The sequence below is a fragment of the Macrobrachium rosenbergii genome, chromosome 18 (assembly GCF_040412425.1).
Source record: "Macrobrachium rosenbergii isolate ZJJX-2024 chromosome 18, ASM4041242v1, whole genome shotgun sequence".
NCBI lineage: Eukaryota > Metazoa > Arthropoda > Malacostraca > Decapoda > Palaemonidae > Macrobrachium > Macrobrachium rosenbergii.
The window spans coordinates 14,294,234-14,309,233 of NC_089758.1; the positions used below are offsets into that span (position 1 = coordinate 14,294,234).

Sequence of the window (15,000 nt, forward strand, 5' to 3'; positions counted from 1 at the left end):
AGGAGCTTAACGCCAAACACTTAATACACAGTGCGGCACATTTAAGCCACTGTAAATGGCGCTTAGGCTTGTGTGTGTTTTTGAATAAAGATTTCATAATTGTTCGGTCGTTCAAGCGTTAGCAAAATGAACATCATCGTATTTGGACGTAACCAATACATGAATACATATAATCATCCCTGTATAAAATATTCATTAAAGAACATTATATACAATAACCTCACATGCAGGTGAGCATATATATATATATATATATATATATATATATATATATATATATATATATATATATATATATATATATATATATATATATCCATACATACATAATATATATATATATAAATATATATAAATATATATATATATATATATATATATATATATATATATATATATATATATATAAATATATAAATATATATATATATATATATATATATATATATATATATATATATATGAAATATACATAAATGCACCGTTACATTCTCTACACCTACGGAAATAAAACTCACCAATGATCCCTTCAATTCTCGATTTAGAGTAAAATTCACTGAAATAACAAAATGGAGGTGACTTAAGGGATTCATTCCTTTCCTCGATGGGTCTGGATCCCGTTCCGGGGGAACAGATACATTAAGCGCTCGGCACAACGAAGGATCAAAGCCTAGAGACAAAAGGGGGAATGTTTTTATCTTATTTGCTATAATGATTCTAATAGGATTTCCAGAGGATTTAAGTAGAAATCGTATCGAAATGTCATAGGATATTGGGAATTTAAGGCTTCATTACATGGCAGTTGTTTTTGTGCTCACACAAGCACACACACACGTCTCTGTCTGTCTGTCTGTCTGTCTGTCTCTCTGTCTCTCTCTCTCTCTCTCTCTCTCTCTCTCTCTCTCTCTATATATATATATATATATATATATATATGTGTATATATATATATATATATATATATATATATATATATATATATATATATATATATATATATATATATATAATATATATATATACATATATATATATATATATATATATATATATATATATATATATATATATATATATAATATATAATATATATATATATATATATATATATAATATATATATATATATATATATATATAAAGCTCTACTACCGTTTGAACGCTATGACAAGGCTTGCGTATAAAAATAGCCAAGAAGTGTTCCGGCGCAGAAAATAGAGGTCTAAATCATCCGAATCACCGGGTAAACAGGTCGATTACACTTTTTAAGGGGAAGAAGGAATATTAGAGCCCTATAATGTTTCCCTCCAGGAGCCTTCTTCTTCTCTTCTCTCCTCTTTATACTCTCATCTGGGTAACAACTCGGTTACTCCTCCTTGTCCACCCCTTCACAGAGCGTCAAAGTTTCCGGGAAATGCGCGAGATTTGGCGAGATTTTATTACGTCGTCCAAAAACTTTATCGGGCTCTCGAGAGTCGAATTGCCAAAAGTGGCTCTGCTTTGTCTGCGAAAAAGTTATCGTCCACTGATTCCTTCTACCTAGTCGATCATTCGTTTTTTTTTTTATTATTATTATTTCGTCGTCCGTTTCAAATCGCATTATTTTGAAAGATAAGGTCGGAACAGGGCCGAGCTGAATTTCTATGGCTTAGTTTGACGAACATACGATTTTAAGACATATAATAATGAATGGATGAATAAATTCCAAGGCAAATAAAAAAATACAGAAATACCTTGTGTACTTGAGAAGAAATGTTATCAGGAAGGGTAGGAAAATTTCTTTACGGAGACAACGCTGAAGACAAATTTGCGGAAAAAGAAAGTTAAGAGTGAAATGTTGGTCCTAATCCACAAGATCACGAACCCGCCTGACAATGTAAAAATAGGCTACAGGAACGTGGAAAGGAGTGAGAAAAAGGAGTGAGAAAATGTCTCGCCTTGACCATAGAAGAAAAGGAAACTGCCTTAGAAACTCACTGGATGCCTATTAGATTTCTCAGTGAATGCGTGACGAGGCAGGCTGATTGGTTTATGTGCAATCCTTATAGCTTTATGGGTAGAATTTCTATTCAGCCAGTGGGGTAACGACCTGAGACGGAATTTGAAAGGGGAAGGGAGGGTAGAGAAGGAGACAGGTGGAAACTAGGCGAGGAAAACTGAGGAAAACGGTGAAAACATTGTAACAAAATATACTTAAATTGTTTGATAATTTCCTCGGTAAAGCTCACTTAAAAAATTATGAACAGGACGTTTTTAGCTTTATCACAGAATATAACAGCATGCAATCGAGAGGACAATACTCGAAGGATATTTAAATAAAGTTTACGGAGTAAGAAATGTGAAGCAATATATTCTATGGAAAAGAAGCGACAGATCAATAACTGGTCGACACAGTGATAACGAACTAAGGGAAGGTGTACTGTAATCAAAGGTAAATACGTGAAGATACCATACCACTAAATGAGAAGTGACTGAAGTAAAATGGAAAGTGAGGAAATCTCACGGGTTTGAGAATGAGAGTTTTCCAATTATTGCTATACGGAAATCATGCATTGGAAATGAGGCGAGTAATGATATATCGCGAAAAGAAAAACAGTATTACTGGGAGGATGATTTAACGGGTGACTTCGGTACTAATGCAGGGGGCGGCGGATTCAAAGGGAGAAATTATCGCGCATTAATGGAGAGGAAAGCTGATAAATGAGAATAAATTAAATTTTCTCGAATATGTGAAATGGAGGGCAAAATTCAATTAGAATAAAATCATAGAGCGGAAAAGGAATTTCGATTCTCATGAAGGCACTGATGGGGAAGGTGGAAATCAGTACCCGAGAAAAGCGAATAATAAGTGTCATTAGTTCTTTAGTATTATGAACTTATAAAAATACACAGTAAAAATCTTCGGCGCAATCGAGTTTTCTGTACAGCCGCTACACCGTATATTCAAGGCCACCGAAAACAGATCTATCTTTCGGTGGTCTCGGTATAATGCTGTATGAGCCACAGCCCATGAAACTTTAACCACGGCCTGGTGGTGGCCTGTCCTAAATCGTTGCCAGAAACACGATTATGGCTAAACTTAACCTTAAATAAAGTAAAAACTACTGAGGCTAGAGGGCTGCAATTTGGTATGCTTGATGATTGGAGGGTGGATGATCAACATACCAATTTGCAGCCCTCTAGCCTCAGTGCTTTTTAAGATCTCAGGGCGGACCGATAAAAGTCCGGACGGACAGAGTCAAAGCCGGCACAACAGTTTTCTTTAACAGAAAACTAAAAAGGAATAATCAAATCCAAAGTAAGAAAGGGATCAGTATAGTTATTTTTAACAGCACATAGAAAACTAACTAATAATAAATCTCTAAATGTTCCTGTAAACCATAAGTCCCCTTTTCGGTATTTTGTTTATTTCCGGTGACCAGTTTTACAAAAATGTTTAATTTACGGCTGAAAGACTTAAGGTACACGTAAATATAAACCGAAGTGGCAGCATTTACTTCTAACATTTCAACTGGCTTACACTGATCAAAACAGCAACAGAAAACGCCATTCACAAAACAGGCAGATAAAGGCAGGCTATTTTCTCTCTCTGTGTCTCTCTCTCTCTCTCTCTCTCTCTCTCTCTCTCTCTCTCTCTCTCTCTCTATATATATATATATATATATATATATATATATCTCTCTCTCTCTCTCTCTCTCTCTCTCTCTCTCTCTCTATATATATATATATATATATATATATATATATATATATATATATATATATATATATATATATATATATATATAACCACACTAGCTGAACAACCCGGCACTGCTCAGGAAAACTCTGAATGACAACTTATAAACTCTCTCTTTCTCCTCCCTAATACCCCTCTATTCTCTCTCTCTCTCTCTCTCACTTCCTCCCCCCCCTCTCTCTCTCTCTTTCTCCTCCCTAATACCCTCTCTACTCTCTCTCTCTCATTCTCTCTCACACTCTCTCCCTTTCCTGTGAAGATAGTTGCTTCAATTACAGTGTCCAGCATTTTTGACATTTTAGACTTCACCCCTCATTCCCATCTGGGGTGAACTTGGACTTGAAGGGCATCAGGAGTGTAACTATTCATCTCAGCAACCTCGAAAACTATGGATTAGACACTAATATCTGTCGTTTTTGGTTATTTTTACACGTCAACCCCTTCGCACCCCCACCCCCTTTAGTCCCAGTGATGTCTTATCCCCCCCCAGTATTCTTTTCCAGATAATAAGTCATATGTATATGGAAATGTGACATGATAAAATCGTAGCGTTTATTTAGTTACCAAGTCTACAGGCAGAAGCAGTTCCGTTTCAGGGAAGACCTTCCCACCCCAACCCGTTTGGTGCCCTTTGGTGCTAGTGATGTCTTACCCCTACGATATTCTTTTCGAGATAGTATGTCATATGTATACCATATTTGGTTGAAATTACGCAATGCATTTCAGAGTTATGCTGGAACATACACACGCACACACACATATACATACATACATAAATTTTTATATATATATATATATATATATATATATATATATATATATATATATATATATATATATATATATAATGTACGACTGTACTTATAGGCTACACGCGTGACTTTTCGATGTTCAAGAATATTAAGCCACAATTATCGTTTAATCACGAGGCAGCTGGAGATCTCAAATATAATCCATTCGATGTAAAATTATTCCTAGGTATTGTGACTTAATAATATTCTCTGGCTTAATATATCTGTATATATACTGTATATATATATATATATATATATATATATATATATATATATATATATATATATATATATATATATATATAACTCATCCCATATAAATGGAAATCATAACTCAAGGAAATTCTGATACACAATCCATCCAATTAATGATTCTAGACCAACCAATACTAGTACCTAACACCCTGGTCATCAGATTAAATAAACAGGTCATAATTATTCTAGACCACAATAAAAGTCATAGAGAATGTTAAAATAAACACCACTTCCAAAACATTCGTCCTCACAGGACGAACCCAGAATTCCTGTTAAAAGAAACGTATCATATATTAAAACCTGAAAAGGTATTAAAAGAAATCAATATTCAAAACGGAAAAATGCACAATGGAGACCAGAACGGGAAAATGCATAATGGAGACACAGAGGAATTTCACTGCAACACAACTGGGTATTTCCACTTCCACATAATGTCGGGAAAAGATATGTGTTCATGAGTTATCTTACTCACTTCTGTGGCCGCAAATAGCAGATCTTCCAAGTGGCGGGCCTTAACACTGCACAACAAGCAAACCATACCCAGCCACAGAACGAAGTCCCCTCGCTATCGTCTGTTCTTCCCATAATATGCCATTACAGAGTGCAACACACATACTCACTCACTTAATCACTCCTCCCCGGAAGCGTGACGACACCGGTTCAATGTTCGAAGGATCACAGTCTCCATGCACTTAGGTCATGATCAGAAAGCCAAATGCATGCGCCAGATACCCGCATTATCTAACTGTGTAAACTTCCAACGTCGACACAACTGCACCTGCCGGATGTACTTCTGACAGGCCAGCACATAGTTCGTCCACAGATTTAATATAATATAATATAATATAATATAATATAATATAATATAATATAATATAATATAATATATATATAATATAATATATATATATATATATATATATATATATATATATATATATATAAATATATATATATATATATATATATATATATATATATATATATATATATATATATATATATATATATATATATATTAGTGGAAATGAGCACATGGGAACGTGTTTCACAGATATAAATTTCTGTCTCACCACGGGACCGAACCCCAGTCTTTTGAGTGAGGGTCCAGGGCATTAGCAATTCGGGCACAAAGGTCATATATAGAATCTACTGGTCACTTTTTACCAGATACGTATGTAATTTTTATAGCCACAATGCCCTCTTGACTTCTTAACCGAACCTTTATAGCAGAAACTGAAAAGATTAGTAGTGTAACAAAGCAAGAAAAAATTTAGGAAAATGAAACTAACCAAGTAACAGAGATATTACGTTCCCATATCGAATAAAACTGTCACTTCACGTCCATTGCATACACCTAATAAGAAAATCTGCTTAGATGGCTAGAAGGTATGTTTTACTTATGTTTCTTGCACGGTAGTTAAAGGAGTTGTTAAGTTTCATCTAGTACCGGGCCGTCCAAGTTGTTTAGTTTGTGGGCCACTCTTGAAAAAACAAAAAGTTATGAGGGCCACCTGTGTGTAAGTATGTATATATATAAAAAAGAGAAATATACTTTTACTTATTTTTCCTCTAGCGGGCCACTTTTCGCCCACGGGCATGGGGTTGGACGGCCAAGCAAGTACAGGATACTCATTCAGTTTATAATTAGTTCCGGACAGGATGCAGCTGTTACCACACCACAGATAATTAACGGGACGGATTGTTTCAGTCGTCTCGCCCCACTGTAATTAACGGAGGTGCTTACGAGTAAAGTGCCACTGATGTCTGCAGAGTTATCGGTTGAAATTATTAACACCTAACTGAAAGTAATGATGCGCTAAGGTATGACACTCCTTTAAATAAAGGATATGTTTGTCTGTTTTACTGTAGTGTCATTTAAAGGGTGTTTAAAATTATATCTATTTCTCTCCCTCTACTATTATTATATATATATATATATATATATATATATATATATATATATATATATATATATATATATTTATATATATATATATATATATATATATATATATATATACATATATATATATATATATATATATATATATATATATATATATATATATATATATATTTACTATTATCATTAACATTATTATTCCGCAGATAAACCCTAATCCTATGGAACAAGCCTACAGGGGCCACTGACTTGAAATTCAAGCTTCCGAAGAATAAGTTCATTTGAAAGAAATTGTGGAATTTGACAGAAATACAAAAAGACGCAATCATTTTAAAGAAGTTAAATTAATAAATAAATAAATAAACGGGTAAAATTATAAATATTTGTATATTCACACGTGCCACATTCAGGCATTTGCGATGGAGATGCCACAGGCACACGATTTTTCTGTTTACAGAATCGGACATGATCTCCCTGTGTAAATACGAGTCAAATAAGGCGTGCAAATCCGTAAGGGATCAGATTTCAGTCCAGAGAAGACATCATGCAGAATGCAACGGACCAGCTGTGCGCCATCTCAAAAGAGGCGTTCCAGCGCTACTTCCGACAGTGACTACTTTGAAGGAGATTAGTGTAAGGTTGCTGTATCTGAATACGAGTATTTTTTTATGAATAAAGGTCAGATATTTTTTTAACACACCTTGTACTTCCATAGACACACGCGCATTCATACCGTAACCAGAAATCCCATCTATAATCAGTAATACAACTTCCAGTGTCCACTTTATTGCACTCATTTGTATGCCTATTGTACTTTCCATCTGAGGATTCTGCCAGTTCGCCAATCAAAAGCAACTTTATAAATTTCTCCTTTCTCTTTCTCCCAACATCTCCCATTCGTCCTGCATGTCTGAACCATCTTCAGGCATTTCGGCCCATTTCTTATCTGGTTCAGAGATGAAGTTGCACTGAGTTTGCTTCTTCTTGTTTTTCTACTAACTTATTTAAATCTTGGATTTAATGCGGTATTCAGCACAAAAAACTCTCTTTTTCACATCTACAGTAAACTTCCATCTTTTAACTTTTTCCTTGTATTTTATTGCTTATCCTCCCGTCTGTAAATTATTATCTGTTAAATTCAACTATGAAACCTATAATATCTTGGCGCTCATTGTATAATTTGCCCTTATATCTTCACACTGGCCATTCACATTCAGCATCCCACATGCGCAATCACTTACAAAGTTTCTCTAGTATATTTGCTTTAATTAATTATTATTGTTATATCTACAAAAATAAATAAATCTTATTTCCAGACACATATCATCCGACTCATTCCATCTCTATAATTGTCAGAAAACCAACTTATTCCATCTCTATAGTTGTCAGAAAACTAAAGAAACTTCGAACACCGGGTCCAAGACCTACTTTCACACAAAACTAGGCACTTCCTGTATGCTCTGAAATACTCCTCACTCAAAGTAGGACTCCCGTCATTTTTATTTTGTTACCTTACTCGCTGTTCTCCACAATGATTCACAATTAATTGAGGCAAAAGTCATACATTGCGCTACATACCCCCCATTTTACTATCCTTTTCATTTACTTTCAAACTTATGTAAGAGATATTTCAGACAAACAACTGACCGACCAACCCTCATTTAAATTGTATTCCTGACGGCCCTCTTGTCGTAAGTTTTGTTTTCTCAACTGAGGTTCCTTTACTCCTCTCCATATAAATTATATATATATATATATATATATATATATATATATATATATATATATATATATATATATATATATATATACACATATATATATGTGTGTGTATATATATATATATATATATATATATATATATATATATATATATATATATATATATATATATATATATATATTTATATAGTCTCAGTAGTCGAGCACTGGCATGGAGTTCGAAAGGTCGGTAGTTTGAGTCCAATCTGCTGCCTACCAGTCGACCCAGCAGTGAAATGAGTACCAGTTTACTAAAGGCAACAAAAGGTACACGGGACTAGCACCTTCATCCCTTGAGGGTTCTGCCCATCTAAAGGGGAAAATGGTATATGGTGAAATATTATTAACAAATTACCTAAAACAAAATAAAAAAAAATGGTTTCATATCCAATAACGCCATCACTTCCGGAAATATCCCTTCAAATGAATTCATGATTTCCCAGGTCGTCATCAATTTAATATGACTGAAGGGTGATAATAATTCCTCCTGAATTGGAAAAAAAATATTAACCCACACAGGAATCTATGAATTTATTACCAAATTACACTCTTTAACATTCTAATAATTATTCAGAGGCAAATAACCGTTTCATCTCGGCTTATATTATTCAGATTCATGAATGTTAAATACTGATGGTCCGGCGTAAGTTCTGACGAATGATTCAGGGATTTGAGTTATTCAGTTCCTCATAATTATTGATATTCTATTTTTTTTTTTCTCTTCTTGCCGGCTGCACTAACAGGGGCAAGTGCCTGACCTTAATTCTGACATCTCTGCTGTTATACATATATACCTAAATAATCATACACAAAACACATACATATATACATACATACATACTATACATATCTATACACAACACACACTATATCTATCTATCCATCTATACACACATAATGTATACATACACACATATATACATGTATATATATATATATATATATATATATATATATATATATATATATATATATATATATATATATATATATATATATATATATATATATATATATATATATATATATATATATATATATATATATATATATATATATATATATATATATATATTCATTACATATGAGAGATTTAGATCATCCTATTAACTGGAGTAAAGCAAGACCTTTAGACCCGTGCAATGATACAGTTAAAAGGAATATCACCGAATCTTGTTTTATTAAGTCAAATAATGAAAGTATTCTAAATTTAAGTCTTGGTTTATTTAAACTTGATGCCTTCATAATTAAAAAAGTTGTTGATAAATATATGCAAAATTAATATTCGTTTTTATACATGTTTCTGCAATGTGAATGGGTAAGATTCCGTTTGCCTTATGGTTAAGTATATATTTGGATTAGTTTGTGACCGCGTGATCCCGGATTTGCCGTGGATTAACCTTTTGTTTTTTACCCCCTGGCAATTAACCATCTGGTATTCAAGGTTATACATGTTTTTGTAAGCCTAAACTTCAGTATTTCTTGTTGTGTGGTCTTAGGTTCAGTTTGTGACAGCCCGATCCCGGATTATCCTGGATTAACTTTCTGTTTATTACTCTTTGACAATTGACCATCTGGTATCCTTGTTCTTTCTGTTTACTTTGTAACCTTCTTTATATCCGTGTCTCATTCATGCCCCGACGATGCGTTAATAAACGCGAAAGCGCTTGGTACTGAACTTCTGCCTGTCATTTTCCTGTGGGATTCAACTGTCATTTTCCTGTGATATATATATTATATATATATATATATATATATATATATATATATATATATATATATATTTCTTCTTTAACTGTATGGGGTAGATGCCTTCTTTGAAGGACTTTTGATTTGGCTTTGTAGACCTGTATTCTCGATCGGCTGCCCTATGATCATAGCGTATGTTTCATATCATACCCGACCCAACGCCCTTTCTTCCCAGCATATGTTGCGCGGGTATTGGATGTGAGATGTTTGCTATGTTTTTAGAAGGTGTTGTAGTGGCTTTGTTTTGTGTGTGTATTTAGTCTGTAACACCCATTTTGCTTTTTAAGCAAAGCTATCCGTTGATTACATATATAATCCCGGGATGTCTACACGGATATGTCTGCCTCTCTGATCAGTCGGCTGCGGTTGAACCCGCGCCATCTATTTGTATATATGAGCCATCAGATATATATATATATATATATATATATATATATATATATATATATATATATATATATATATATATATATATATCGCACTATGGCTGAGTAGAGCAGTTCTCAAGGTGTGTTTCTAGGTCGGCGTTTCCTTCCCGGCCTAATGCCCACTAGTTCAATGAGTTATAATGGATGAAAGCGTCAGCTGCATCAAGAAAAGAGGGCGCAGGGCTAGCAACCTCACCCCTACAGACTTAGATAGAGTCTAGAGTACTTTATATGTATGTTGTTTCTATCTTGGCTCACCACCAAGGGTCACGAGACTGACCCAGTGAAGGAAAACTATTAGATCCACCTTCCTGATTAAAACAAATTAGAAAGGGCTGTTGTTCTATTGACGCAAGCAATGAATGTGGCACCCAGCAGTTAGTTACTTGTGGTGTGTTGCAGCTCGGCACGTGGAAAACGGCATGAGTCTAGTACCCTCATCCCAAAAGATCTGATAGTTAACACTCTAAGGTACCAGTCTTTGGGTTGCAGGAAATGCTTATAGGCACACGTGAAGTGTGGATGTTGAATGCGATGAAAAAATAAAAGGCTTTGGCAGTAGAAGTTAACAACTTGCACAGTATTTGTGGTATAAGAATCATTTGAAAGACTGAGAATTGCAGATGGATTAGAATTTTTCGAGATGGTTTGCTCACGTGGAAAGAATGGAAGATGATACGCTGGTGACAAGAAGATACACTTCGGAAGCGTTATCAAGAGGGAAGAATGGACGCCTTTGAAAGCCTGGAAAGATGGTGTAAAACAGGTACTGGAATGCTGGACTCAACACCCTGGAAGCAAGAGAGTGGATGTGAGCTGGATGTGAATGGCGCAGTATATATAGGTGGTTCGACTCATTGCTGATGAGCCTTCTATGTATGTGTATGAAGCGGTTCATGTCGTGGAATTTCTCTGCACAGGGGTTCATCCACAATTAGGCAGTTTTAGTGTTAATGCTGTGCTGATCAATTTCTTATATTTACTCGCGAACCGTTTTCCATTTGGTGAAAAGAAAAGGTTTAATTTAAGAAAAAAATTTATAATCTGTATAAATACATACACAGATATATATATATATATATATATATATATATATATATATATATATATATATATATATATATATATATATATATATATATATATATATATATATATATATATATATATATATATGTATGTATACTTTTAATTACCCAGCAGACCTATGCCAATGAGAACAGGAAGTTTTAACTCTAAAAATACAATTTAAACTAGACATTTGCAAAATTTAGATACCCAGATGAAATTTGTTTACGATAGTTAAAATATTCACTGTAATTACAAATTAACTTAATAGTATTGTGTTTTCTGTCAACAATATGCATAGTACGCAATGAAACATCAGAATAACAGTGAAAAAAAATACACAAAAACATTCACATGAAATGCGATAGCAAGAAAGATAATGTTAATAACCTCAATTGCATTGTACCGAAAGGTGTGGTAGTACTTCAATATCAATATAGAATAAATGCAACGAATTCCTGGGGAAAGGAATTAATTGTCAGTCTAACACTGAAATTCCATCCCCATTCATATCATAGGTCACTTCATGAACTTGCATTCTATAAGCTCTTATTTTGGTATTTTCAAAACGTTCACCTTCTATTCCTACCCACCATTTACGTATCTAATTATTAATTTCACAGTTCTTCCACCGTCAATGAGCCATGCATCCACGACGCTACGTAACTACCAATCACTCATCTACACTTCACTCAAAGTCATGGTTAATTGCATTCAGTCTCAACAACTCATTTGATGTCTCTACCTTCCACTCGAGGCCATGGCTAAGTGCATTTCGATGTCCCCACCTCTCACTCGAAATCATGGTAAATAGCATTCGGTTTCAAAAACTCATACGATGTCTCTATCTTTCACTCGAGGTTATGGTTACTGCATTCAGTTTCGACAACTCAACCTTTCACTCAAAGTGGAGGTTTATTACTTTCAGTTGCAAGAACTCATCTGATGTCTACACTTTTCACTCGAGGCCATGAGGTCATGGCTATTGCATTCACTTTCGACGACACATCTGATGTCTCTACTTTTCACTCGAAGTCATGGTTACTGCATTCGGTTTCAACAACTCATATGATGTCTCTACATGTCACTAGAGGTCATGGTTAATTGAATTCAGTTTCAACAGCTCATTTAATTCCTCTGCCTATCACTCGAGGTCACAGTTAATTGCATTCAGTTTCAACATTTCATTTGATGCCAATACCTTTCCCTCGAGGTCATGGTTAATTGATTCGGTGTCAACAACACATCTGACGTCTCCATGGTCAATGGCACTGAGTTTCAACAACTTTTCTGATGTCTCTATCTATCACTCCAATTCATGGTTAACTGCATTTAGTTTCAACAACTCACCTGATTCTTTACCTTTTACTCAGTCATGATTAATTGAATTAAGTTTCAAAAAGAGATAGAGTCTTTTCTATGATACTTACTGGATGGATCGACCCCCTTAACGTTGGGGCAAGGCAGTTTAGCACTTTCGCCCGCCGGCGTCGGTGGCCAACAGAGCACCAAATCCCAAGTTGCGTTACACCAGCGTTCTGCAAGAAGAGAGAGAAAAAAAATCAGTACAATATTTTGGATGTTGACTTCGGCAGTTATCTGCATAACTCGTTTTTATAATTAGCCTACTTTATTTTCCTAATAATTGCTTGTTCGGTCACGCAATATTTATCCTGTATTCATTTTGTAGAAAAGAATTTTGGGAAAGAATTACGTGACCTGTATCCAACAGAAAAAAAAGGACTAGAAAAGTTTTATTATAAATTAATTTAAACTCTGCTGACACAGCCATTATTTTTAATTAACCGTGTTTACTAGAGGGTCTTTCCTAAATATCAAAAAAATTGACCGGTAACTTATAATTTTCGATAAGTTGCTTGACCAGTTAGGTCCATGTTTCGTATATTATTTTACTAGTTAAATTCTTATGATTTGTATTCCATTTTAATATTTAGATTCATGTGTTCCTTACGTTATCAAAAGCAATTAATTTGATATTCTTTGCTTTATTATTTGACTAATTAAAACTGTTTTGTATATAGTTTGACTACCTAAATTTATAAACTGTATAAAACAATTTAAATGCAGAAATTTTTGGTCACGTTATTTTGAAAAACAAGATATAGTACAAGGCATTTCCTTACAACGTCAATCATTACGAAAAAATTCAAATTAAAAAAATTCTAAAACTGAAAACATGGAAGTACAAAATCTAAGGCCACTGGACACCAAGTTCATTACGTAAATATACTTTATTTATCAGTAGATGGGATAATACATGGCTTTGCCGTAATTCCCAGGTAAAAGGCAGGTTTTAGTAAATGAAATATATTCCTGAAGCTCAGTTATAAAGACAGTATTTCTTAAAAGTATCCAAGTCCTGTTTAAGCTCTACAAAACACTAGAAAGAAATATAGGTAAAACTCAATAGGTTAATTATGCGTAATTCATTATCAAATATTTATCAATATGAGACACGAATTAAGTATATTTTTTTCTATATTAACTGTGAGGTTAAAAAACATTTTCAAATTAAATTATTCCCATTTTATTCATAACATTGTGTTAAGTAAATAGTAACTATGAAAATGAAAGCTATGTGGCTGGAATTTATGTGATTCTCTCACATAATAGAGGCACTTAGATGCTTGGGAAAAGATATATATATATATATATATATATATATATATATATATATATATATATATATATATATATATATATATATATATATATATATATATATATATATATATATATATATATATATATATCTATATATATATATATATATATATGTATGTGTGTGTGTGTGTGTGTGTTTATGTGTTTGTGTGTGTGTGTGTGTTTCTGTGTTTGTGTGTGTGCGTATGCATACCTAATAGTTAAAGCCTTTACTGTTCAGGAAATAAGTCAGGATTACGTTAAAGAGTCATAAATTACCAGCGATTAAACATAACATAACCGACTATGCCATCGGACAGCATTTAAATATTCACATTTCCATTTTAAACGTCAGTATTCAGAAATATCAACCAATAGGCAAAACTTAAAATCCGTCCAGGCCTTTTCCCTTTAAGAGCGACACCTCCCGGTACTCCTTCCTCTCTCTCACAGTCCTCCCCCTCGCGTCGGCTGGTGGTCATCGACGTCCCAAGGTCTGACCTCTCTCTACCTTGGGTCCGACAAGCCATGAAAGCGGGAAGTCACGTGCTTGAGAGAACAAGCACAATATCAGCTTGCCCGACGTCGAGCGGGGCGTTCGCGTGCCTTTGCGGCCATTAGTCGAGTTTGGCGCATT

The 15,000-nt window shown here is 34.0% G+C and overlaps 1 protein-coding gene across 1 annotated transcript in view; it reads right to left on the reverse strand.

The window, feature by feature from the left end:
* LOC136848140 (PDF receptor-like) overlaps nucleotides 1-15,000 on the reverse strand; it is a 428,361-nt gene that overhangs the window by 148,163 nt on the left and 265,198 nt on the right. The window contains exon 3 of the mRNA XM_067120412.1: nucleotides 13,130-13,237. Within this exon, the coding sequence (XP_066976513.1) occupies nucleotides 13,130-13,237 (108 nt within the window). The remainder of the gene's footprint in view (nucleotides 1-13,129; nucleotides 13,238-15,000) is intronic.